This window comes from Eulemur rufifrons, chromosome 6, assembly GCF_041146395.1.
Source record: "Eulemur rufifrons isolate Redbay chromosome 6, OSU_ERuf_1, whole genome shotgun sequence".
NCBI classification, from domain to species: Eukaryota; Metazoa; Chordata; class Mammalia; order Primates; family Lemuridae; genus Eulemur; species Eulemur rufifrons.
In genome coordinates, this window is record NC_090988.1 from 103,402,944 (window position 1) to 103,429,992 (window position 27,049).

Consider the following 27,049-nt stretch of genomic DNA (forward strand, 5'->3'; position numbering starts at 1 on the left):
CCTCTAACAAGAACCCGTGACGGAGGACTGCACAGGCCACACCTGAGTGACCCCCGCTGGTCCCAGCCCCCACGGGCTGAGACCCAGAGGGGCGTGGCAGGGGACAACCTGACACTAGAACCCTGGAGAGGTGGCACCTAAGAGCACATATGTCACCTGGGTGACCACACCGGACTCACAGGCAGGAACAGCTGCAGCAGGGAGGACACGACCGGCACGCGGTCTGGTGCGGGGCTATCCGGAACACAGAGCACGGCCCTCCCCTAGGAGACCCCGCATCCCCACCTCCGCCCCGGCTGAACCGCACCAGCAGAGGCCTGAGCCCTGGCAGAAGCAGGGTAGCTGGTTCCAAATCCCCTGCCCCAAAGAAACCTGGAAAAGCCCCCCCGGACGCTGGAGGCACAGTGGGGACCACCAGAAACAGCACAAAGCCTGCCCCCACATGACGGGTGGGGGGGCCCACAGCCAAGCCACTCCCAGGCATCCGGGGGTGACGAACACAGCACTCTTGGATGCACCACAGGGGAGTGACAAGCCACGCTGTCCCTGAGCCCCCGAGACCCTCCGGCAGTGTCTCCCACAGACCCCTGCAGCCACGCTGCACAGACACAGCCAGCACTGACAGGCAGCAGGAGCTGAATCTACGGGACTGATTTCATCTCAAAGAGGAAAAATAACCTATTTCTGAATTTTAAAAAGTTCAAGGCGAATTAACAACATTTTGAGATTTAATGACTGTAAAACCGGAGGAGACACTGCAATCTTATGGGAAAAAATTTTAAAAACAGAACCAAGTCAAATCAGAGCCAGGCAAAGCTTTAGCTGAAAATCACAAGGATGGGCCTGTGGCCTGGGCGTGCTGCCGGGCCCCCCCAGTGGCCCTCAGTCGTGGTGGCTCTGCACCCTGTCACCCAGGGCAACTCCGCTACACCAACAACGGGAACATCTTATTCCTGAAGAACCAACTCCACGGGCGTGATTCTACCCTAACCTCTCCCGCGGCAACAGAGCCTCCCCGCCAGGCCACGTGCTTGAGACACACTGGGGTGAGGCTCTCCCTGGGGTGTCCGCTGCCAGGCAGTGCCAGGTCCCCGAGGGGTGATGCAGAAAGCATGACCTTGGGGAGATGTTCTAACGGCTGGGGAACCCGCTCTGTTACTCACTTGCTTGGAGCCCGCAGGGCCCGCCTTTGTCACAGGGGCCGCCCAGGACCGCTTCTATGTGCCTGAACCACCGAGCCACGTGGAAGAGCCGGGGGTCAGTGGGCGGGGCCGAGAGCTGCCTGAACACGTCCACGTCTGCCTGGGACAGTGAGTACCCCTGGACATAGCTACGCGTGCTGAGGTGCTCGTTCAGGGCTTGTGCCCTGGCTGTCGCGTCACTAATGCTCAGAATGGACCTGTAGTCAGGAGCTGCAAAGAGAGCACAGGACATCAGGCAGGCTGCCGGGACCTCAGAAGAACAGGGGACCTGGGGGGACGTGTGGAACACAAGGAAAAGGTGTCGGAACGTCCACAACAGGCCACCCGCAGAGACAGCAGGCAGATGGGTAGTTGCCAGGGGACTGGGGACTGAGCGCTTCACGGCACAGGTCTCCCCTGGGGTGACGGGGATGTCCTGCAATGGGCAGAAGTGACGGCTGACAACATCGTGAATGCACTACATGCCCCTCAACTGTGCACTTTAAAATAGTTGATTTCACGTTACGTGACTTGAAGAAACTTTTTAGTTTTTTATTTCAGTGGAAAGCACAAACGCAGCCCCCACACCGCAGACTGCACAGTGCAGCTTCCCACGCGTGGTGACGCCGCAGGGGTCTGCACACGAGTGCAGCGAGGGGACGAGCCCCACTCTGGAAAAACCACCTTCACCTCCCGGAATCTCCCCTGCCAGGTAAGAAGTGCGATGTGAATTTTACCTCAATTAAGAAAACTCAACAAAAAAAGCCAAAAGCCAAACCATCCCCATGCCCCTCTCCCTCTGGACGGACGCCAGGGGATGAGGGTGGGGAGAGGCGCAGAACTCCCGCATGGGACCACAGACACTGGCCACACCCCTGCAGGGAGACCCCAGGATCCCGCATGGCTGCCAGCAGCTCCAGGCCACAGCCATGAGGACCCAGCCCGCCCTAAGGCCCAGCCCGCCTGGAGAGCACCACAGGCCCCACCGCCCTTCCTTACAGCACTTGCTAAAAAGGGCGCTCAAGTGCGGGCGCTCCTGCCGCTCAGCAGTGCCTCCCCAGGCCCCAGAGCCACCGAGCAGCAATGTCATCGCCAGAGGTCGGGCAGAACTCCCCAGCTGCCAGTGGCAGTCACAGCTGCCTGGCCCATCCACACTGTCCCGGGCCCTGCTCCCCCTCCTCCCTCCTTCGCCCTTCAAACCCCAACGTCACGCTGCCAGAGCAGGACGGAGCCCAGGTCTCCCTGCTGCCAGCAGTCACTGGCGAGGTCTGTCTCACTGCTCTGATCGCCATGGACATGGGGGCTGGGAATCAGGCGCTGTCCCCGGCCCCAGTCCCCTCTCCTGGAGTCCTGCAAGGCAGACACTGCCACCGCGGGCCAACCTGGCCTGGCCCTTTCCCACTCCCAGCCGGCTCTCGGGGCCCTGCTGAGAAGTGCAGGCTCACATCACTGTCCCTAGCCCCCTCCCCAGCAGCAGAGGCTGGTCCTCCCGCTGGCCTTGGGCTGGCCACCCCCACCTGGCTGACCCCACACCCCACCAGGCTCCTCGTTCCTTCTCGGCTCTGCACGGGGCCCACGTCCCACCCAGCCCTCAAGGGCTCCCTGCAGGTGAGCACGGCCCAGTACCCCCGTCCTGCGGTGTCCCTCCACAGCGCTCGCTTCCTCCCATTTCTCTCCTTTGTTGCCCGCCCCCCCCCCCCCCGCCCTGACCGCTACACTCGCTGCTCTCTCTTCAGCCGCACCCTGAGGCTGGAACAGTTGCTGAGTGACTGGATGAGTGGGCAGCAGGCTGGTGACAGGGCTGACACCCACCCATCATTTGGGGCCTTGGATGCCCTTCTCTGAAGGACGCCACGCACAGGAGCCAGGGCTGTGGCTGGCCACGGCCTCTGCTGCTTTTGGCCTCCAGGGGCTTGCTGGGCCAGAGCCACGTGAACAAGTCACTCTCCCCTTCAGTCCCTGCGACCATCACATGAAGCAAAGGGGAACACAAAGGCAGACCCTGCCCCTGCTGAAGGTGCTGGGGGTCCCGGGGGCCCCTGAGAGGCTGGCGGCCCCCAGCTTTCCAGCTTCCCTGAGCAGGAGGCTCTGAGGAGCAGCCCGGGTGGCCACAGAGCCCGGCCTCGGCCCTGCTGGGCCTCCCTCTGCGAGGAGAAGCGAGACCCAGGCAGGAGGCGGCGGCCCCGCCATGGCGGTTCTGAGCACCGCTAAGCCAGGGCCAGGAAAACTTAACAAATATCAGACTTCTTCAGAAACTCTTCCACAGAGCAACTTCCTTCCAGGAAACTTCTGTTTTGCCTGGATATTTCCCGCCAACAGCTCAGCAGCCTGCAGGTGGCTGCCGGCAATAGTTCCATTTTATGATGAAGAAAATGACGTTCACTAAAGATACGTCAGAGAATGGCCAGAGCTGTGGACAGAGCCAGAAGGGGAGCCGCGCCCCCGGGGCCAGCCTTCGTCTGGAAGCCGTCCCCTGCTGGCCCGCCAGGCTCCCTCTCTCCAGCCTTGCCCTCGTGCAGCTGCTCTGTGGCAGCGAGAGGGACAGAGAGAGACGATGGCACTGCTCTGAGCACAGTGACACCGTGTCAGCCCCCAGAGCCACCACCCCTCACCCCGTCCGCGAGTAGAGAGAAATGTGCCTCGCACACTCGGAACGACCCTGACGCACAGAGACCGCAGGGACGCACCCAAGGCCGACAGTGGCCATCGCTGATGCACAAGGCTACAGGTCTGAGTTTGTTTCCCTCTTTTTCTACATCACTCACATTCTCCACGACAAGCATATGCCGTTTTTAAAACGAGAAAAACATAAAATGTTCTAACGACTGCAACGTTTCTCAACTGCTAAAGAAGCAGACTGCGAACTCAAGGCCCCGCGGGACAAGCTCCTGGGAGGCTGGCGACGCCCCCAGCAGCCCAGGCCCGCCACCCGGGCTGAGCGCCTTTCCTCGTGTAAAACACGCTCATAACAACATCCGCCTCGTAAAGCTGTGGCCCATTAAGTGCAATTACACTCGTAAAATGCTTAAAAGCCAGCTGGCACAGGGCCAGCACCCAGTTTGCCGTCATTATTACTATAATCACTCCTGTATTATTAGAATTATTACAGCAGCCCCGTGTTACGCCCGGAGGTTCCCTGGAGGAGTTTACCCAGGGATCACTTGCTCGTTTCTAAATGTACCGACCGGAGCAGCCCTGACCGCCGGAAGGAGCGAAGCCAGGCTCGGGAAGGATCCTCTCAGGACGGGAAGGTGCTGGTGCCCAGAGACGCGCGGGTGGGTGACGGCCTCCCTGAGACAGAGGCAGTCGTTCAGGTAATTGTGGCAGCTGCGTTTGTGTGTGTCTCGAGGAAACAAAAACCGGTCAGCTTTCAAGTGGTCACGGGTTTGAGCCGGACCGCGGCCTGTCAGTCTGACACTGGGTGGAGACGAGACACCTCCGAGCAGGCAGACGGCTCCCCAGGGGCCTGCTCTGCCAGGCTGTCCTCACCTCGGGGTCCGCACACCCCACTGACACTCCAGCTCTGCCTCCACCGCCAGGTGACTTTGCAGCTCAGGTCCAAACATGCCACAGGACAGACACCCTCTGGTTGTGGGACTGTCCCAGAGGTGGACAGTGACCATCACAACCTACGAAGCTGGAGTCTTTACAAAGCATCTACTGAAATCAGACGCAAGCAGCAGGCAATGGCTCAGCACCGGCGTGGATCCAAACCTCGCCAGGTGAGCCACATGCCCCTCTTGGCTCCCTTCCATCGGCATTTCAACCTCTCGCCACCCGCGCCTGTCCCCACTGCCCCAGAGGACCTCCCGGCACCACCCGCAGCGTGGCCGTGGTCCGGCGCATCGGCACACCTGAGAGCTCCTCAGAAGCCACGTCCTTGGGCCCACCTGAGACCTGCCGAATCAGAACCTCTGGGGTGGGCCCGGGACGTGGGGTTTAAACCAGCCTCTGGGAGACTGTGGCATTGTACTGGGGCTTCCAGACTTCAGTGTTTCACCCTGCAGGGGGGGAGCAGCTTGTCAACACGCAGACCCCTGCATCGCAGGTGACAAGACACTCTGAATAAGCTCCTCGGTTCAGCAGGGGTCTGCACCCCTCACTCAGTCCAACCTTCTGCCTGCTGACCCTGCTCCTGCGAAGGTCCCACTGGGGTCCTCATCTTGCAGGTGTCCCAGCAATGCCTGCCCTGCAGATCGCTCCCTTTCTGCAAAGGCTCCCCCCAGCTCCCCTGGCCCCACTGCTCTCCACAGCCGCTCTCCTGGGCCCACCCCACCCCAGCCCAAGGAGCTCTCAGAAAGGGGATGACACTCTTGGAGAGGACAGAGGTGTGTGCAAGCCTGCTCTCACCACCCTGGAGGCAACACCACCCGGTCCTCAGAGCCCAAAGCTGCCTCCCACAGGCCGAGGGCTCCCAGCTCCCTCCTGAGCACCTGCCCCTGAAATCCAGTTGTCACTCATCCAAAGGGGTGTCCCAGGCATCATCTCTCACCCCCAGGAAAAGCACTTTCACCTTCCTCCTTACCGGGAAGGAAGTTATTGATTATTGGGAGTATCCTATGTCCCTCACAAACTGAGACACTTGGGGGTGATGAGATGCCACCACCACTGGAAATGGCTTAGTCTCCACCAAAATGCCCCTGCCTCCCAAGTAGCTGGGGCTTCAGGTGTGTACCACCAGGCCCAGCTAATTTTTAATATTTTTACGGAGACAGGGTCTCACTATGTTGCCCAGGCTGTTTCAAACTCCTGGCCTCAAGTGATCGTCCTGCCTTGGCCTCCCAAAGTGCTGGGATTACAGGTGTGAGCCAACACACCCAGCCAAGACTCTTAAAAAGTAAACACCAGCAGACATGGTACTTGAGTTCACAGATGAGCAAACATTTGTAGCCTATAAATAGGTACATTTCAATTTGCTTTGGGAAACACACCAAAGTACATCAGCTTTATTCTCCTGAATGCCTGAGCTCACCCAGGAAGCTCTGGTTATTCTGAATAGAAGCATCAAAGGCAACACAGCACAGTGGCCAAGATCCCACTGCAGTCAAACTCCCAAGGCTGGAACCCTGCACCTGCCCCTGCGCCTGCCTCTGGCCAGTTGTGACAGTGGACAAACTGCTTGACTTCTCTGAACCTCAGGGTTCTCACCTGTACAGGAAGATGTCGGCAGGGCCCACCCCAAGGGGCTACTCTGAGGATTACAGGAGATACAGATGTAAAGTATTTAGAGCAGTGCTTGGAACAGACTCCTGCTGAAAAAATGCTGGCTGTATTATTAGGAAGACCCTTGAATTGAGTTGTATTAAAAAATTAAACTATAAGTCTGCCCTAACAAGCAGGCACCAAGTGGTGTCCCCATCTGTAGGGAAAGGCCCCTGGGGTAAGCGCCACTGCCCTGGAAGTATCGAAAGTGAAACTCGTCCTTCGGAGACAACCGGGCCTGGCCGGGCGCTGAGCCTGTGCACCTTCAAGACTACAAAGGAGAAGCTGTAAAACCAGTGAGGTCGTGAAGAAAAAATCGACGTTCTGAGTTGACTAAGGGAAGATAATCTGGAAATGGGGACCCATCCCTGAAACACCTGGGAAGATGGTCACTTTTGAGGAATTCAACTTTGGGAATAAAAAACATTCAGAAACTGGAAACCAAGAATATCTAGAAGAACTCCGGTAGTGCTTTTTGTTTTATTTCCTGTCTCCTCGGAGGATGGACTATGTTCTTATGTTTGAGGGTGAGCCTAGGGACCGTGTGCGCGGGCGGCGGGCGGGGAGAGGGCAGTAAGGAAAGGAGTAGGGGCCGCCTGGGGAGCGCTGCCCGAGACTCGGCCCTCACGCTTAGGACTGGGAAACCTGTCCACTGCCCAGACAGCCTGGGGGTTCATCCCACCCTACACAGCAAGCTCCAAAAATAAGCCAACTCTTATAAGATTCTGAACACCTAAAGGTTTGAAGCAATTTTAAAGAACAAGAAACCAAAAAAAAACCCCCAATATGTCATTTATGTTCAAAAACAAGCCAAAAACACTTCTATCTTAAAAAACAACCATGGTGCTTATTATGTGCCTGGCACCGTCCTAAGTCCTTTTCATCCACTAAGTTCATTTACGCTCACAGCATCCTCCGAGGTAGGAACCACTACCTCCGTTTAGTGAGGAAGGAGCAGAGCTGGGACCCTGGCCCTTCCAGGCCGGCTCTGGAGTTGGGACCGGCAGCCTCACTGCTGTTTTACAGGAGTCTGGGTGGACTTCTGAGTGCTGCCTGGCTCTGGGGCGGGTGCAGACGGTGCTGGAATCCAGGCATGCAGGTAGGGTGGAATGCAGCGTGCCTGGAAGGTGATTACTGCTGCCACCAGGTAAAGGAGTGTACCCTATGCCATGAGTAGCAGGCCTGTCATCTGGGCACCCCCACGTCACCAGCTTACCCAAGTGGCCAGAGCTACCTACCTGGAACCCAGCAAACCCTCAGGAGCAAGGGGCACCACAGAAGGCCAAAGAAATCTTGGTACGACCGAAACGGGCAGCGACTGGAGGTGTCTTAGAAGAACTTATATCTACTTTCTGCCAGCCAAGAGAATTAAAAACTGCAACAGATACTGAGAATGTTTCCTTTGGAAAGTGCTCCAGACAGTTGGGAATCTGGGCAGAGTCTCTGGCCTTTCCAGCACCTAAAATCTTGCTGCAGGGACAGTGAGAAAAGACCCATTGCTCTCTGGAGGTCTTCCAGCTGGAGACATGAGTGACCAGGGCAGCTGCCTCCTACGGGAACCTGCGGGGTTGGCAGTAAAGTGGGGCAGTAATGCTCTGACCAGGCAGATCCCAATGGTGACTGTTGGCGGAACTGGAGATAAAAGCCTTCGTAAAACCCCAAGCCCTTTTATGTGCGTGTACGCGTACCCCTGGCTTCCTCTGCCCCATTTCCCTAAGCGCCAGCCTCAGGTGCCCTCCGCCCACCTGGTCTAAGTAGAAAATCAAAACAGCCCTGGGGCCTTTGCCTCTCCCCCAAAGTTCAGCTGAGGTAGGAGGGGGCAAGGCCAGGCCCAGGCACCGGTCGTGGAGGGGTAGTTTGACGCAGGGCCACCTCCCGAGGTTGGGGCGCAAGGGGCCTCCGCTGAAACCCAATGCGGAAACTGAGGTTGCAGATGCGGAGTGGCCTCGGCAGGGTCCGGGCAGGGGTCGTGTCCCCGCGGGGTCCGCGCTCCATCCCGAGGGGCTCTCCACAGCCCCGCCTGCCGGGGTCCCGTTGGCCGCCCCTCGGACCCGGGACCCTGCTGCCCCTCGGTCCCCAGCAGCCGGTGGCCGCCCCTCTGACCTGCGCCCCACCGCCCCTCGGACCCCGGACACCGCAGCCGCCCCGTGGACTGTGGATCCCGGTGGCCACCCTCGGACGCAGGCCCCTGCCGCCCCTCAGACCCCGGACACCGCGCAGCCCCTCTCGGACCCTGAACCCCTGTGGTCGCCCCTGGGCCCCCAGACCCCGGTAGCCGCCCCTCGGAACCGGGTCCCCGCCGCCCCTTGGCCCCCGGACCCCGGTGGCCGCCCCCCAGACCCCGCCGCCCCGGCCCCCAGTCAGGCCCCCGTCCGGCCGCGCCTCTCACCCTGCTCCGCAGAGGAACCTGCCATTCCTGGGAATCTGGGACCAGCGGCTGCGGCGACAGACATTTACCAGAATCTGATGCAACCACCGCCCCGGAAGTCCCGCCCCGCGCGGGGCCCGCCTTCCGGGACCCGCCCGGTCGCTAGGCAACCGCCGCCCGCTCCTGACGCCGCGGGCCCGGGGCATGCTGGGAGTTGCGATCTGCCTCCCCAGTGACCCGCGCCCCGGAGCCTCCCCGGCCGCGCAGGCCGTGCCGGCGCGCGGAGCTTTCGGTCCGGCGGCGAGGAGACCGCGTCCCAGGCGCAAGCGTTTGGGTCACGATTGCGGCAAGTGCCCCGGGGCCCAGACCGAGCCTGGCGATCAGAGCCGGCCGCGGGCTGGGGATGGGTGGGATGAGAGGGCGGTCCTGCCGGCGACCCCGGCAGAAGGCGAGCCACCGGGACAGCGAGGTGCACAGCGGCCCGTGGCAAGGATGGGGCTTCCGGAAGGCCCTTGTAAGCAAAGGCAAGGATGGCAGAGACATCCCGAAGGCCTCAGACAGGGGCAGCCAGGAGATGTGTGCTTCGGAGCCGTCGTTCTGACAGTGCTGAGTGGAGGGGGGGCATGGGTTCCGGAAAACCTGAATGAAGGCAGAAGGGCTCGTGGGCAGGAAGCGGTTTCCGTCGTCTGCTGGCGAGGAAAGGGTGGCCTGGACTCCTGAGGCGAGCAGATCTGAGATGCGTGGGAGGCTGGGGGGATGGGGAGATGGTGGAGTCCTGAATGACACCCAAGTTTCTGGACTGAGAGAGACTGGTTGGGTGGCTGTGGCATTTGCTTTAATGATGAACCCATAAGTTGAAGATATTTGGTGCTGGATGAAAACAAGCAGGCTGATTTGTGAGTATTTCCAAGGACTGGTACTAGATTTGATGTTTGGAGTGAGGGAGAGAGAGGGGCAGAGCAGGGCTCACATTCTGAGCAGAACAGGTGGGCCCTGCTGTCATTCCCTGGGGGCAGAAACCCCTGGGAAGACCTAGGAGCCAGAACAGGCTGCTCCATCTCCTTCTCAGAACCCCATTCCAGAGTCCTCCCCCACCCCAACCCCATCAGGCTGCTTGGAGCTCCTGCCTTCTCTGTGCATGATGTCACCTTCCCAGATATCCCACCCAAGGTTTGTGCACCCACCCAAATGAGAGGAAACACTATTTTGGAAACAATTTTATTACATAGAAAAATTACTGGCCAGACAGAGTGGTTCATGCCTGTAATCCTAGCATTTTAGGATGCCAGCCTGAGCAAGAACATGACCCCATTTCTACAAAAAATACAAAAGTTAGCTAGGCATGGTGGTGCACACCTGTAGTCCCAGCTACCAGGAGGCTGAGGCAGGAGGATCACTTAAGCCCAGGAGTTGGAGGCTGCAGTGAGCTGTGATGATGCCACTGTACTCTAGCCAGGGCGACAGAGTGAGATTGTCTCCAAGAAAAAAAAAAATTATTATGGCACATATTCCTAAACTGTAAAATATTTGGTGAAAGAGCATGTTTGGCCTCAATACTTAAAAAGTTTAAGGCACTTAAAGAGGTCTCTGTGATTGGCACCATGCCCCACACCTGCTCATCTTGGTTTAGAAGGTGGGGGTCTAGTATAAATTCAATCTTCTCCTCAGGCAGAAGACCCCAGGGGCAGCCTAAAAGCACTGATTCTGATCCCAGTGCCTGCTGCAGCCCATCATCCACAACTGCTCAGAGTGCCCAGCAAGCTGCCTTTGTGGGTGACTTACTCATACATATTTAGGGAACAGCTGTCCGGACCGCACCCTCTTCTAGCCATAGGAGCAGCACAGTGACTATGAGAACCAATGGTCAAGGCACAAATACAACCACCAAATCATCCCAGCCTCAGCTCCTGGGGAAGAGGCTTCCAGGACCATGAACAGGCAAAGGCAGCCGGTTCCTCTGGAACCTCCGTAATCCATCTCAGCCACAGAGGCCAAGGACAGCTCTCTGGCAGAGAAGCACCCTTGCCCACACACAGAACTGACCTCCCCACCAAAAGCTTCATATGTATAGAAAGTACAGCCGTATCTGGGATTTGTGAAGCTTCCAACAAGATCAGAGCTCGTAGAAGCAGCTCATATCCGATTCCTCCAGGCCACTGCTTAACATCAAATGTGCCAACAAAGACTCTAACTTAGGGTCCCAGCATGCCTACCTAAGATATTTTCAGCAAGTAATTTACTTATAATATTTTGCAAAGGCCCATCCAACCCCATTTTATGGAGGGCAGCCATGAGTTTAAAAACAGAACTGTCCTTTCCAAGGTTATTTCTCCACCGCAGGAGCATCTTATGGTGCTGTTCCATCACATTTCCTGGATTTTCGTGTTCACAGATCTCAATTTCATTTTCTTCAAGTTGGATAAATCTCATAAACATCTTCCAGTTACTTTCTGGAACCTCATGTCCAATTTCATAATAAATTCTATTGGTGGCTGAAACAACAAAAACAAGAAGGGAAAGTTTGTTTACATTTCTGGAAAGACCTCGTAGCATCTGCTGTGACTCTGCTGCCCAGGACGTGGGGGGCTCTGTGCGGCCCCAGCTGACCCCAAAGAAGGGACCAGACCCCGGGATTTGGAGACCACCTTTGGGCCAGGACCACCCCCCAACCCTCACCCTGCCTGCCGCCCATCCATCACTGTAGGACCATGGGTCACCCAAGCCCCACATGGCCACCAGCCTTCCTGGGAGAAGGAACGAGGCTCCCAGGCAAGTCCGAAGCCTCGTGGGGACGGTCTGTCGCGGTCCTCCCCACCCCTCCTCCCTCCCACTGGGAAGGCCCCGGCTGCCAGCAGGCCAGGCCAGTCAGCACTAGGATCTGAGACCCGGGGCGAGTTTAACCGCCCTGAGCTGCAGTCGTCTTATTTTCAAATGTGCAAAATGGGGGTGGTCTTGCAGAGTTGGCAGTGAGGACGAGATAAAGCAAGCACCTGGCCTGTGGCACGTGCTCAATAAATCCTCACTTTTCTGCCAACAAAATACAGCATCGTAGCCAGCAGGGACCTGCTCATCTGGGGTCATGCAAGTGTTTCTACCACCCACTCACGTCTTTTCATAAAAACATGGCAATACTACAAAACAAAAGCAACGCCCAGTGTTTCCTGATTAAGCCCACAAAACTTGTATTTGACACCAGACTGTTTTCCCTGACGTCAGCAGTGCATGCGGAAAAGTGAACCTCAATGTGCAGGAAAACTCGTCATAGCTGCACAGAGGCAGACGTTGCTTCTCAGAAATAAAGACATTCGCACAGATTTAACTCCAAACAGTTGCTACAATGGAGAATTCCAATTACTTACCGTCACAGGACTTATCCTTCAAAAAATACTTTTGTGCGTATCCCTGTGGAGGGAAGAGAATGAAATTATTCCTGGAGAAGAAATCTGTCCAGCCCCTTGGAGGGCCTCTGACAGAACCGGTCGGTTCCCTCGTGGCGGCAGGTGGCCCCACTGTGCCCCACTGTAGGTAGCAGAGAGCTCGCAGCCCACCCACGTCCTCCAGGTCACGCTTCCCTGGGACACTGCTGGGGGCCGGGGTGGACACCCGTGCTGTGTCAGGGCTGGTCTGCCCGGTGGGTGGGCAGGGGGCCTGGGCACAGCTGCTCTGAGTGTGCACCCCTGACCCTTCCCCGACCTGGGCGGGGGGCCGGCTGTTAACAGTTGGGTGACGTTACCTGGGGGTGATTGTTCTACTCTGGGCTTCGGCAATACCAGCAGAGGACACTGGTCCAGAGAGATGCATCATGGAAAAACATCACTGACTTAAACGTGGGTTTCTAGTTCGGGGAAATCTGAGCGTGTCCTAGACGAGAAGGGCCTGGATCTGACTGTCCACGTACACGGGCTGCTCCAGGCTCCCAGGGCCTGGGGACAAGGTTAGGGGCTCCCTCTGGATCACTAAGGGCCTGGAGCCAGACCTCGTGAGTTCAAATCCCAGCTCTGCCTCGTGGCAGCTGCTGGCCGTCCTCGACGCTGCCCTCTCCCTGCCACGGCTGCCTCACCTGTAAACCAGCGGCAGTAACGGTTCCGCCCTCAGCACCACCCAACAGGGGCGCCCAACACACTGCCCTGCCCCCTTCAGTGCCTCTCAGTGACAAGGGCTGGGGGTCCTAACCTCTCTTCCTCAAATAGGACCCTTTGGAGAATCTGACGAAAGTTGCAGAAATGACACCCAAGGGCATGGGATCCACGGTGCCCAATTCCCAGAGTTCTCAACCTCAGTGCCTATGCTGGGGTGTCCCAGGGGTCCACGACCTCCTCCCTGGCCCCATTCCCTCAACACCTGACCTCCTGTGCTTTTAGGACCCAGAGACAGGGTTCCTGATCGTTCTCCAACGCTTCTGAGCAGGTGCACACGCTGTCTCCTCTGCCCAAAGGACCCCTCTCCCCAGGGCGACTCGGCAGGCGTCTCCTCATCCTGCCAAACCCTACTCAGGAGTCACAGGCTCCCTGCAGCCCCAAACAGAGGACGGAGACGGCTGCTCTCCTCCGTGCAAGGCTGGACCTGGAGCCCGCCTCCCCCCGCCCGGCCCTCCCACGGACGGACATGCGCACTCCCCGCTCCCTCCCGCCAGCCTGCCCCTGCCGGCCTTCTCTGGATGCTGCACCTGGTATACAGGAGGTGCTTAACCGAGCTCTGTCAAGCGCAGCTTGGAGAAAATTCTGTGCTCGGGGGTGCTGAGCCACACCTGGGTAAGAGTGCCACACCCCAGGGCCCCACCACGTCCTCGGTGCTGCCGCAGCCCAGCCACAGGACCTGGGTGAGGACCCTGAGCCCTGCGTGCCCCTGGGGGTCACGGTCCCCTGGGACAGCTCATTGGGTTGGGGGCTGCTGTGGGTGGAATCACTCCCAAAAGATGCGGGGTCCTGACCACCAGCACCTGGGCTGGGGCCTTATTTGGAAACGGGATCTTTGAAGAGGGTAAAGCTGTAAGACGAGGTCACCAGGGTGGGCCTTAATCCAACAGCACCGGTGTCCCTATAAAAAGGGGAAATCGGGCAGATCCAGGCACACACAGAGAGAACGTCACGTGAAGACAAAGGCAGAAGTTGGAGTGATGCTTCTACACGCACGGACACCAAGGATCATGGGAAATCACAGGACGTTCGAGAAGAGGCCTGGGACAGACTCTCCCTCACAGCTCGGAAGGAACCAACTCTGCCGACACCCTGGCCCCAGACTCCCGGCCTCCAGAACTGGGAGGAGACAAGTTCCCGTGGAAGCCACCGCACGTGTGAGCCGTGCTGTGGCGGCCCTAGCAAACGGACCCAGGGATCTCCCCAGAGCAGCACGTTGGCACCCAGCACAGAACCCTGCACACGGCGAGTGTCCAGTAAGCGCAGACGTCGCTGTTAGTCAGACCCACCCAGAAGTTTCATTTACCTGCTCCAGGTCACCTAGGGGGGCCGTGGCCTTGGTGCAGCCCTGGGGCCCGCGGGCAGCAGGAGGACGAGCGTGCGGCGCCTGCTCTGGGGCAGCTGCGCTTCCTTCAGCCGCCAGCACCTGCCCCACGGGGCTCTCCCCCGGGGCCTCTAGGGGCCCAGGGCTGGTCTCAGCCTCGGCCTCGGGGGGCAAGGCCGAGTTCTCCTCCTGCAACAGCGCTGTCGTTTCCACACCAGGGTCTGGATGGTCCCTGTCGGCATCCACGGGCAGCGGCGTCTCCGTGGGCAGCAGCGTCTCCATGGGTGTGGGCAGCGACGTCTCCGTGGGCAGCAGCGTCTCCGTGGGCGTGGGCAGCGGCGTCTCCGTGGGCAGTAGCGTCTCCCTGAGGCTGCTGCTTGGAGTAAACTAAAGCACAGAGTTATTTCTTTTGGTGAACGGGGATGGCACCACAGGCCCTACCCAAGTCACCTTTGGAGAAGGAAATGCCACGTGGCCTGCAAGCCGGCGCTGTGCAGGTTTAGAGACGGACACCACATACGGTGAGGGCCCAGCTCTGCTACCAACGCCCTGGGGGCCCCAACACAAGCTGTTGTGGGCTGAGCCGTGGCCCCTAGAGAGATAAGTCCATGGCCTAACCCCTGGCACCTATGACTGCGACTTTATTTGGAAATCCCGCCATGCCTCGGTTTCCACTAGGTGGTCTGAATGACCAGACTTTCAGTCCTCTTCTGGCACAGGCAGCCGGGGCTCGAACAAGGTGGATGCGAGCCCCCTGCACAAGCTGAAGGGAGGGCATAGGCGGGAAGGCCTGCGGCTGCCCACACCCACTCCTGCAAGTTCTGGGGACCTTACAGCCACCAAGGCCTAAACACCCAGCGCCGGACTGGGACCCTAAGCCACCATGAGGCACCTGCAGGAAGGCTGAGCCCAAACCCCAGTGTGATACTTACAGAGATGCCTGACTCATTTGACTCTCCTGCAACTAAAAACAAGAGTCATGAAATCAATTCATATTACCCAGGACAAGGACTTTTTGAGCTCACAATGAAGAAAGTGCACTTACGTGTGAGGAACTTGCCCATCCACTGCTGGACGCTGTGTCCCCCTGGGAGAGCAGAGGCGGCGAGCTCAGCCCGTGGCCCACCCAGCGCCCCCGCCACCCCCAGCTGCAGCAGCACCCGGACGGCCCGTCTCCAGGCCTGCTGCCACCGCAGCCGGCTGAGCCGAGACGCTATGGCCTCCCAGGGGATGGCTGCCCGCCCCCCAGCGAGCTCTGGGCTGTCCAGAGTTAGAAAGCGAGGACCTCACAAAACTGCCCCATTTCTGAGCTACTGACCAGGCTGCTGGTCTGTTTTTCTCGCCCATCAATCTAGCCCTAATTTACCTTTTTTTCTACAACAAATGACCACGATGATGACGATGCCAATGACAGGCAGAACCAGGAGGAATAACCAATACCAGTTTGCATTTTCTAGAAGGAAGCAAAACAGAGAAGGCCGTGGCAGAGCGAAGCACAGCTCTCTCTATCAGAGTAACGTGCTACCAAAGGTCCCCATTCCCCAGCACGGTCTGTCCAGGTCCCAAAGCTCGGAGCACGTGGGGAGCTCAGGTCCTGGGAAGGGGCAGGAGGTCTGTCCCACTAGAATCGCAGCCAGAGGCTCTGCCGTCCCGGGGTGGCCCCGTGTGGGTGGTCCCGGCTGCAGGATCTGCTCCTGAGCGGCAGGAGGCGACGCCCAGGAGCCTGGAGGTGGCAGAGGACGTGCCGGTCCTGGTCAAAGCAGAGCCAGCCACCTTGGCCCAAGGGACAGGGCAGGCCCACCCTGGGGACACATCTGATGAGACCACTTGGGTGTCCTGGATTCACCCCTCGTGGAATCACAGCACGGCCAGAGCCAGGACGCACAGACACACGGGGAGGGGGGACAGGCCACCTCCAGGGGACCCCCACGAGCAAGAGAAGCCAGTGGAGCCACGTTCATACAACGCTGTCACCAATTTAAAGGCTTTTCTTTACTCTCAGATTAGACCTGCCCCTTTTTTGGTATTAACATATCCTCTGAAAGTGTTTACGTGTCTCTCTAATCAGAAGTAAAGTGACACGCCGAGCTCCCAGAGCAGTCAGACGACACCGCGGGGGACAGGCGAGAGGGACAGTCGCAGGGTCACACAGACACTCGGTCTGGGACGGCAGCGAGGCGCAGAGCAGCGGGGGAACCGTCCTCTCGTCCCTGCCACGTGGGGCGGGGTCACTTGCACAGCGCAGAAAAACCACGGTGGACCCGGCCCCGCCTCACACTGCGCGAAAGCCGCGTCCAGGCTCGCGGTGGAGCCGAACGAGAGGAGCAACACGGCGGCGGGTCACGCGAGAGGGCGGGTCACACCAGAGGGCGGGTCACACCAGAGGGCGTCTCGGGCGAGCTGAGGTGGCTCACACGGACACAAAGGGCAGCAACCGCACAGGAAATGGCGGCAAACCGACCCGCGTTAGCACTGAGACACCCGGGGTGGGTGACAGGCCCCGCAGAGGAGACACCTGCGGCACGTGGGCGTGTGTCCCGAGCTCATACGTCACGACCAACGTCTATCAATCGTTACCAAAAACAGAAAGGAAGGACAACCCCAGACAACCCGGCACGAACACGGGCGAGAGGCTCACGCGGGTGGCAAGCGAGGGCTGAGGCTGCCGGGGTCACTTCCGCCCCGAGACCTGCCCTCAAGTCCTCCTGTCATCAGAGAGCCCCGCGAGGGCAGGCGCCAGAGACGGCTCCGGGGCTCACGTGGCACACATGTACTTTTCCAGAAAAGGTTTGCTCACCTGGATTGAAGAGACGGAATCAGCCCCTTACCTGGCTCAGGACATACTGTGTCCGCCGTGGCGTTACATGGCCGAAGGGGCTTTCTGCCTTCAGGACACCTAAAGGGAGAGCCGGCGTGTGACCTCTCCCCACCCAGGCTCAGCCCAGAGTAGCCCCATCACCACCCACAGGGCAGGGTGAGCAGGGACCAGCCTTGGTCCTGGGATGGCCCTGCCATGTTTCGGGCAATGGATGCCTGGCGTTTCCCAGGCTACGTGGCCCAAATTAGTCTAAGGAGAATGAAGCTTGGGAGTCTGCCGTGGCATCTGGGGGAAGAACCTCTATCTTCCCCCTCATCCTGGATAGAGCATTTGGCTAAGAGGACGGGGCCTGCCGAAGCCATGCCTCTACCAAGAGGAAAGCCAGCCCGGAGACGAAGCCAGCCATGGAGAAGGGGAAAAGCAAGCGAGTGCAGAGACACCAGAGCCTTGATCAAACCAGACCCGAATGCAGTCCTTACTTCAGACTTGTCAGGTATATGAGCCAACAGTTCAAGACAGCCGGAGTTGTGTTTAATGAGAGCTATTTGCAAGTGGCTTTATCACTGTAAATGTCTGCCCAGAATGTCCTCCCAAAATTCACGCCCACCTGGGACCTCAGAATGTCACCTTACATGGAAATACGGTCTTTGTAGACATAATTAAGATAAGGTCACATTATAGCAGGGTGGGCCCTGATCCAATGACCAGTGTCCTTACAAGAGGGAAATCTGGACACAGAGGCCCAGACACGCAGAGGCGGCGGCCCTGCCGAGGGAGACAGAGACTGGAGTGACACGTCCACAAGCCAGAGGCTGCCCAGCCACCACCAGAAGCTGGAAGAGGGGAGGGGAGACCCTCTGCTAGCGCCCTTGGCGGGAGTGAGGCCTTGCTGACACCTCTGATTTCGGACTTCTGGTCTCCAGAAATATGAAAGAATAAATTTCTGTTAAGTCACCCAGTTTGTGGTCACGTGTCATGACGGCCGCAGGATACTAACACAGTGACAGTGGTCAGTCATTCTGCTCTGGGCACAGGGCCCGGTCCTGCCATTCTCTCTCCCCAGAGCTCCCCCTCCCCAGAACTTTCTGTGGCTCCCTCTCCCTCAGGCCTCTTCTTGAGGGCGGCCTCCGCAGAGACCGTCCCCGGCTGCCGAGTCTACAATGGCCCCTCGGCCCTCTACGCTTCACGGACCCGCCACTAGCTCATCTCACACCGTATGTGCGTTTTCATCGTCCGCGTCCCCCACCGCTAGGGGCCCAAGGCCTGCAACGCCACCCGCAGGCCACAGCGGGGTGCGGCATTCATTCAGAATGAATGAATGCGCACTGACACCAGGCAGAAGCATCGGGGCGATCTGTTTGATTTAATCTCCGCGGTACCTCCATGGGGCAGGGGCTACCCCGTTAGCCCCATGTTGCAGGTGGGGAGGCTGGGGCTGGGGGTGCTACGTAAGTGGCCCAAAGCCAAACAGGCAATGAGTGAAGGAGCGGGGACCCATGACCTTGCCCCCTGGGCTGCCCCCACCTGCTGCAGCGGAAGCAGCCCTCCGTGCAGTCCGCAGAGTCGCAGTAGTACTGGCCCGTCTTGCACTGGCACTCCCGGTCACTGGTCGCGGAGCAGTTGGTCACCGGCTCCTGGTCTGTCAAAGGGAAAGCTAAGGTCAGCCCCCAGCGCCAAGCCCCCGTCGGCCGTGCACCGCGCCACGGTACGGCAACGTCACCGTCACCTGCTCTTAGTCCTGGGTGCAGAGTCTGCGCTTACCTGATCTTTTAGCTCAGGGACCACGAAAAGGTACCGGCCGGACCTGCTTCCCTGCGATCTGGGGTGGCCGTGCAGAGGCCGGTGGGTGCCCCGCAAGCCGGGCAGGGGGAGCAACGGGGCCAGCCTCTCAGAAACAGCCCCAAATCATTCATCGTCTGCCCCCCAAAGAAAACGCCACTACTGTGTGTTCTGTACGAACAAATCGTCAGATAAAGGCAGACGTGCCGTCTGACAGCAGGGACACCCGCAATCCTGCCTGCTGCCAACAGCCCTGCCGCCCGGCGAGACGCCCTCCCGGATGCCACCCTGCGCTCCCGCCGCGGCACCACACCCGCCCGAGTCTCGGGTGGCAGAGTTTAAACACGGGGCGAGGAGCCTCACACAGCAGATACCTTTGCCATCTGCCACGCTCCCTCTTCGAACAGAGTTAAAGAACTGTATGTGAGAGATAATAGAAATAAAAGGGGACCTCAGACCTGCACCCCAGCTTGATGCCAAGAACACGTGTCCCCGGCCCCGAGTCCAGCCTTCGTCTTCTCTCTAGAACTGCACCCTCCTCGACGTCCTTGAGCAGGTGTGCCCAGAGGGACGTCCCCTCGTCCCACGCTGTGGCAGGGACCCCGTTCGTCCACCGCACCCCCTGCCCCCCTGCCGTGCAGCGTGCCACGGCCTGTCGGTGGGCATTTGGGAAGCTTCCGGTCCTGCGCTGCGACACACCCTTCCCCACCTCTCGCCACACGTGGCCGAGAGCTGTTCCGATCCACGTGGAGACGTGGCAGGGGCGGGTGGTGGCCTGGGAACGTTCTCAGGACCACTGATCATGCCGGAAAGGTTCCCAAAGCGGCTGTTTCGATGCCCCCTTTTCCTGTCACTTGGAATCTCCGCTGCCGTGTGTCTCTGCGAGCACTTGGCAAATCCCCCACCCTGGCGGGCATGAAACTGTGTATCCAGTCATCCACCCCAATGTTTTCCTGTTTGTTACCATTTATGTTTCATCTTTGGAATGTCTGTCTCTCCCCATTAAAAATGTCTTCTTGTTGATTAGTGGGCATCCTTTATACGTTCTGCATACTGATGTTGCGTAAGTTGTATCAGAAATCAATTATCCCACTTCATGGCAAAGTTTGCAAGTTTGGGTGTCTTTTGATGAACAAAGCATATAATTCCAAGGTAGTCACGTTCATCAATCTTACTTTGTGGTTTGTGATTTTTATAATTTACATAAAAAATTTCTGCTGCCTTCAAGTCTCAGACACTCTGTATTTTCTTCTTAGCGTGTCACTTGTCATATAAGGATTTTCATGCACTAGGAATTGATTTTTATGTACAGAGAAAGGTGGAGACAGTGCAAACGTCCCGTCCTGCACGGGGACTTTCCCGTGTGGACAGTGAATCACCCCCCTTTTCGGATTCTCCCCTTCCTCCTGCGCAGGGGGAGGCCCCCGGCCCACCTGTCCTTTCCCTGTGAATGTCACGTTATCTTAATAGTCTCTTCATACAAAGTCTTGACATCCGGGAGACCGGTGTGCTATCTCGTTTTTATTCTTTGGGAGTATTTTGGAAGTTGTCAGCTTATCACATTTCAAGAAGGTTCCTGCTGGGATCTTCCATGTAGAAAAACTGACATCCTCAAAACACAGTTTTCTCTCCTGAAGCTTCTTACCTCTCTCTACATATTTAGGTCTTCTTAAATGTGGTTTGTTCCCATAAACATCTTACATATCTTTTGCTAGATTTATTCCAAAGTATCTTATTTTTTGCTAATGATGCAAATGGTATCTTTTTAAAAGATACACTTTTAAATAACAATTTGTTGGGGGTATTTAGAAACTTACTCGAACTTTTATACATTAATTTTGTATACAGTCGCTTTGCTAAATGGTCTTAAAAATCTTAATAATTTGTAAGGCTGGGCATCATACCTCACGCCTGTAATCCCAGCACTTTGGGAGGCCGAGGCAGGAGGATAACTTGAAGCCAGGAGTTCGAGACCAGCCCGGGCAACACAGTGAGAACCCACAGCAAGTCTCTACAAAAAATTTACAAATTAGCCAGGTGTGATGGCGCACACCTGTAGTCCCAGCTGCTTTGGAGGCTGAGGCAGGAGGATGGCTTGAGCACAGGAATTTGAGGTTACAGCGAGCTATGACTATACCACCGCACTCCAGCCTGGGTGACAGAGCGAGACCCTGTCTCAAAAAAAAAAAAAACCCCCCCCAATAATTTGTAGATTGATTCTTGAATCTTTAACTACATACATGTATCATCGTGATACAAGCAAAAAACCTAACCAGCTCTTCCTCTCGAAACCAAACACCGGAGGGACGCTGTGGTGGCTCACGCTCCCTGCGTGTCTGCAGTCACCTCCTTCGGAGAGATCCCCCAGGGCAGGGGGAAGGGGCGTGTTGTGACACTCGGTGGAACCGCTGCGCCTGCTGCAGCTGCACTCACCTTCCCGGCACTGGTTACACGGCTGGCAGTAGAGCCTGCTGTTGCTGTGGGCCATGAAGGCGTCAGGCGCACACGGCGTGCACTCGCCACGGCTGTGGTTCGTGCTGCAGTGTCTGCTGACATAGTGACCTACGGGAGAGGCAGGACAGTGGTGAGGCGGGGGACCAGCGCAACCCTGCTCCAGCACAGGCCCAACCTGGGGACCCAACACCTTTGGGACATTCTAGACTGATGCCCGGCCACAGCCCCCATGATAAACTCAATGCGTCTGCGTCCCAGGAACTGAGCACCTGAATCCCCCTGGCTTTCTCCAATGTCCTGCAGCTCGTGCAGACAGGTGGTTTCCGGCCTGCACGCTGACCCCCCCCCCGAGAGCTCGCAGGTGCCTGTTCATCGCCCCCCGCCCCTAACTACCCGGGGCAGGCTCAGCGGCTCCCAGGGGCCAATAGGGGGAGGTTGAAGGTGTCTGCCCGGGCCCAAGACGGAGCTCCTAGTCCAGTGCTCACCTCGTGAGGGCTTCAGAACCACAGCAAAGCCGGCCCCCAAGCCCGGTCTCGGCCTCCTGGGGAAGAGGCCTAAGCACCCACACCTGCCCACACGCTGCACTCAGAGGGCTTCAGAGGGCTTCGTGTTGGGCCAGTGATGTTGCAACAATTCCCGAAATGGCGTGTGTGCAGGTGTGCATGTGCATAGATGTGTACAGACAGGCGTGTGAAGGTACATGTATGCACTGATGTGTGCATGTACAGACTTGTGCAGGTGAGTGTTTAGGTGTGCATGAGGTGTGCACGTGTAGATGTATGTGCACGTACAGGTGTGTGTGCAGACGTGAGGGACGGTGGGGGGAGAGTGGTCCAGGTGTGGCTGTTGGGTCCCTGAACCAGAAGCCTCATAAAGGCACAGGCTGGTGGATAAAACGTGGGGCGTGTGTGTGCGTGAGTGTGTGTGCGCACGCCTGTGCAGGGGCAGCGGCAAGCAGCGGGTACGGCCGCCGGACTCTGAGTAGTTCCCAGGAAAGCCCAGGTGCTGCCGGCAGTGACTGGCCATCAGGAGGTGAGAGGTGGGGTGGGCGGAGCCTCTGGCTTCTCCCCGGCTGTAAGGGGCAGGTTCCACCCCAGAGCCCCCCATGAGGAGAAACTGAGCCACCTGCTCGCCAGGAGCCTCCATCCTCAGGCCCGTCTGGGCTCTTCCCAGCGGGAGGGCAGATAGGAGCCTCCAGCCTGGGCTGTGCCCCCCCTTCTGTCCTCCGAGCCCCCCAGAACACAGCCTGCCCACCTCAGAGCAGGCCCTGACCCCCTCTCTGTTCACCCCGGTGCTCCCCATATCCCCAGGGGCAGAGGAAAGCCCTTCCGAGGTGGCGTGGGGGATGACCAGAGGGGGCTCCGAGGAGAGGCCCACCCACCCCTAATCAGCCACGTTCTCCCACCCAGGGCAGTTTCCAGTTAGGCCCTAAACGGGCGCCTGAGGCCCTTCTCCCAAGCTGGCAGGTCAGCCCAGAAGGCTCTGGAAGGTGTCCTGGGACTCACCGGCTGGGCAGAGTTTGCAGCAGAGGTCCCCAAAAAGGTACATATCTGGGCCACATGAGGTCACACTGGTGGCCAAGGTCACCTTCAATCAGAAAGGGAGACAGGCATTATTGAGGATGCCCTGTGGCCGGTGGCACCGCCCCCTGCCCACGTGCGCCTCCGCACTGAGAGGGCGGCCTGGCCACCGCCAGCTGGAAGACCCGTCCCGCCCGCGGTGGCCTGCGCTGGGGAAGAACATGCTGGAACTTTTTCTTACACTCCTCCGTACTGTTCGACTTGTAGTAAGGAGCAGGTAGGTATTATGTTGGGGGAATATGATCTTTTTTTTTTTTTTCATTTTTCCTTCTTTTTTCTTTTTGCTCAAGTGCTTAGCAGTGAGGTGGGGGAGTGTGTTCTTCAGTTTGTGATCCTTCAGAATTCAGTGAGCATCTGTCTGTCCCAGTATGCAGCTGAGTTTTTCAGCAGGTGCACATACACTTTGTCAAGAAAGTACATGATGCATCAGTTGGGAACTGGGACCCTGCGAGTCTGAGTGGTGCACCTGTGTGTGTGTATACATTTTGCGTACCTCGTACGTGTGCAGGGGCGTGTACACATACACATATATAAAAAACTGGAACCACATAACTGACAGGCAGTTGTACAGAACGTAAGTGCCTCAGATGCGAGAATGACTGTCTTCCTCTCTGTGGCTCGTTCCTTTCCCGACCGACGCTTTCTAGCTTGAGCTCTCGCGTCTGACTTTGAAAACTCGCTGCTGAGTCGCCAGGTGAGGACGTGCCTGGCATCCGCCCTCCTGACCTTCCGCTTCCCCACGCCTGTACTGTTCCCTGTGTAGGGGCAGCTCTTTGAAATGCCACATCACTGCATCTGTCTTTCTAATTCAACCTGATAACTAGTGAGTTTAACTTACTTCTACCTATTGGATTACTGCAGTATTTGGCTTTATTTCTACCATCATATTTTGTGCTTTTTATTATTTTTTTTTTTTTTGAGACAGTCTCCCTCTATCGCCCAGGCTGGAGTGCAGTGGCACCATTATAGCTCCCTGCGACCTCCAATTCCTGGGCTCAGGCGATCCTCCTCCCTCAGCCTCCTGAGTGGCTGGGACTACAGGCATGTGCCACCACACCTGGCTAATTTTTCTATGTTTAGCAGAGACGGGGTCTCGCTGTTGCTCAGGCTGGTCTCGAACTCCTGAGCTCAGGCGATCCTCCTGCCTCGGCCTCCCAGAGTGCCGGGATCACAGGCGTGAGCCTCTGTGCCTGGCCTTATTTTGTGCTTTTGACATCAGACTTTCTCTGATTTTTTTTGTTGGCCTCTTTTCTGGCTTTGCTTTCCTTACTCCTCCTGTGTTCCTCTCCCAACCTTGTTTTTCCCCCATCTCTGGAGAACCTGAATAGATTCTGTTTTTAGTTTTTCAGTCATTTATGTTAACTTGGGGGAAAATGAAGTAAAAAGTAACAGGGGAAAAAAAGCATTTAGATAGGTTTAAAGAAAGCCCAGCTTGCAAACACCATAGTGAGAACAGTCTCAGGCAAGAATCGTCAGTAATGCTGACATTAGGCTATGAAAGTAGGAGGGAAAACAGAATATTTAGTTTCAAAGCAACTCCCCACAAGCTACTTAGTAATCACAAAGGGGAAAAACAGTAGCTACAACGGAGAACCTGGAGAACATCAGCTGAACTAAGTGATCAAAGTCAACAGCCCCAGTAAAGGGACAGAACGATATCATGTGTCTGGTGACATTAACGCAGCTACCAGGACGCATCACTGTTGGGGTATTCTTGTCAAAAAACACGTAACAGGAATTTAATCACAAGGAATCGTCAATCGCAAAGGTGTCAAGGTCATGCAAGGAAAGGCAGACCGAGGAGTGTTCCAACTACACACCCAAGGACCTCGGCGTCAGGTGGCAGATCGCGAGGTGTGTCTGCACGTGTCAGCTTTCACTTCCCTGCAAGGTGTCGTCACCCGCGGAATCTGGGAGACAGCTGTGGGAAGTCTTTGCACTATTTTATTTTAATTTTGCTTTTTGTAGAGCGCTGGTGTTTTAAAAATTGAGATAAACTTCACCTAACATGAAAGTAACCGTTTGAAAGTGTAGAGTGGCATTTAGTACATTTGCACTATTACACCACCATCGGGGTTATTTTGATGACTTTTTAAAAGTTATTGCAAAATGAAACTTTTAAAAAAAAAGAAAACCAGCATCTCAGCCCAGAGGAAGGCAGCTCCATCACTGGGGTCTGCCCACCAGGACACACCCAGCGGGGCTCCCCACCTGACTGCCTCGGCCCTCCAAGACGCCCCCTCCCTGTCGGGCCCCCTTCCTCCCCCCACGCAGCCCCCTAGAATTCTCCATCTGAAGCGTCCCCTCTGCCGCCAGCCCCCCCTCCCACTTTAAACCACCCGCTAGTCCCTCGTCCTCCCCAGGTGGGCCAGGGGGGCCGAGGGGCCTTGGCTGTGGGGCTGGCGGCCCCCGGCACCACCCACGGCCTCCACGCCAGCTTTCCGACCTCCCAGGCCCAGGGCAGGGGCAAAATGTCAGGGGGCGCCAAAAACTCAGCACTCAGGATACACAGCATTTGATGGTGTTCTGGACACTCCAAACCCTCGAACTGCCATCAGCTTTCGTAAAGGAAGTTTTACTGCGAGCGGGCGGGGACCGGCACGCCAGGCAGGGAGCACGGCTGTGCAGGTGCAGGCTCCAGTCCTCCCACCTGAGCCACTGGGACTCCAGGCTGTGCCACGGGGCCCCTGCCTTTTTTTTTTTTTTAAATGTTTCCATTGTTTTCCCTCATGCATTTTTAGCATGGATTTCTCATTTTTAAAAACACCTCATTAAAATATTATCTTGATAAGTGAGTTTTCTTGGTGACCCTGCTTGCCTCCTGTGGCCCCGGGAGGAGGCAGAGTCCCCCGCCGGCAAAGAACCGTGAACCGGCCAAGACTGCTTGTAAATGGCACCGGGAGGGGACCCTGAGAACATGCTCAGCGCTGGGCGGCAGCAAGGCAGGGGAGAGCAGGCTGTGGGCTGAACCCAGAGGGTGCGAGCAGGAAGGTTCTTGCGGCCTGGAAGCAGCAGGAGGCAGGAAGGAACAGGGAGGAGGGAAGTACCTGAAGAAACACACCAGTCCCTCCACACCCAGGGAGGGCTCTCTGCATGACGCTTCCCACGGGGCCTTGCGGGCCTCTACCGCCCATCACGGGCAAGACGTCCCACTGCGCTGGGCACAAACGGTCCCAATAAAGGGAGCTACAAGCAAGCAGTGTGGCGGGCAGGAGAGAAGGAAAGAGCAGTAAGCCGGGCACACACCGCCTCCTTGCGCATGTGCCCTGCGGCAGAAGCCCAAAGCCTGCCAAGTGCATTGGGGAAGCAGGGCGCGGGGCCAGGCAGGGATCGGGCCCCTCCCAGGTGTCCCGCATGCACCGCCTGAGGCAGAAAAGCACGGGGACTGGAACAACAGACTGGAAGTTGGTTAAAAGTGCTAAGAACAGGAGAGGTGCCGCCTTCACGGGAGAAAACTATCAGTGCTGTGGACAAAGCGGCTTCAGGAAAACTCGGCAGTGCCGTGGGGGTGGAAGCCGGGGTCTCCCTGGCTCGCGGCCGTGCAAGGCAGAGACTCAAGGTACCCGCGGTTCCCCACTTTCACCAGCGTGACCTGAGGTTAACCCTTAACAGGAAGTGAGTAATCACACCTTGTCCGCTTTCGCAAACATGCTGTGACACTTACTGTGAATCACGGGGAATGACTCTTGAAAACTGAGGACGGTGTCAGGGAAGCGGTGAGACAGAGTATCTGTATGAAACCGTTCCTATTACACACGACTGAATGCGGACCGCAGGAAAGAAGGGTCCGGTCCATTTGTAGCGAATAAAACACCGGCGCGGGAGTGGGGAACCACCCCCCTCCCCCCATCCCCCTCCCCCTCCCCCTCCCCATCCCCCACCCCCCCACTCCCCATCCCCCACCCTCCCCACCCCCCGGCGGCGCAGTCTCCCGCGCGCCCCGCCGCCCGCCCTCCGCCGCCAGCAGGTCCCCAGGGGGCCACCAAGCCAGCCCCAGCAGGGCGCGGGGCCCACGGACCGGGGACCGGGGCGCACAGGGTGGTCCGCTGAGGCTGCGCCGGAGCAGGTGGACCCGCCGGCATCCCGGCCCGCGTCCCCGCTCACAGCCGTCCCCGGGGGCCGGACACACTCACCGATCCCGCCAGCAGCAGCAGCAGCAGCAGCCGCACGTGCGCCACCATGGCTGCGCGGAAGCGGACTGCGCTGG

General features: G+C 57.8%; 2 protein-coding genes across 6 annotated transcripts in view; both read right to left on the reverse strand.

Annotated features, from left to right (window-relative positions):
• The window catches only part of CARS1 (cysteinyl-tRNA synthetase 1), a 49,726-nt gene extending 40,873 nt beyond the window's left edge, over positions 1-8,853 (reverse strand). For 2 of the 4 annotated variants that reach the window (XM_069471834.1, XM_069471836.1), the window contains exons 1-2: positions 8,773-8,853; positions 1,164-1,412 (exon numbers count right to left, since the gene is read on the reverse strand). In XM_069471834.1, the coding sequence (XP_069327935.1) occupies positions 1,164-1,412; positions 8,773-8,836 (313 nt within the window). In that variant the 5' untranslated portion in view covers positions 8,837-8,853. The remainder of the gene's footprint in view (positions 1-1,163; positions 1,413-8,772) is intronic. The other 2 variants (XR_011233709.1, XM_069471835.1) reach the window with 1 other exon arrangement.
• A 1,125-nt stretch (positions 8,854-9,978) lies between these two features.
• Positions 9,979-27,049, reverse strand: LOC138385434 (tumor necrosis factor receptor superfamily member 25-like). 2 transcript variants are annotated; one of them, XM_069471833.1, is made up of 11 exons: positions 26,976-27,049; positions 22,768-22,849; positions 21,242-21,370; positions 18,554-18,668; positions 17,040-17,107; positions 15,578-15,664; positions 15,257-15,298; positions 15,144-15,175; positions 14,194-14,598; positions 12,111-12,153; positions 9,979-11,243 (listed from the first exon to the last, which is right to left on the reverse strand). In XM_069471833.1, the coding sequence occupies exons 1-11, from the start codon at positions 27,021-27,023 to the stop codon at positions 10,939-10,941; spliced, it is 1,356 nt and encodes a 451-aa protein (XP_069327934.1). In that variant the 5' UTR covers positions 27,024-27,049; the 3' UTR covers positions 9,979-10,938. The 2 variants fall into 2 exon arrangements, with proteins under 2 accessions (XP_069327934.1, XP_069327933.1); XM_069471832.1 differs by lacking the exon at positions 26,976-27,049 and adding an exon at positions 25,890-25,987.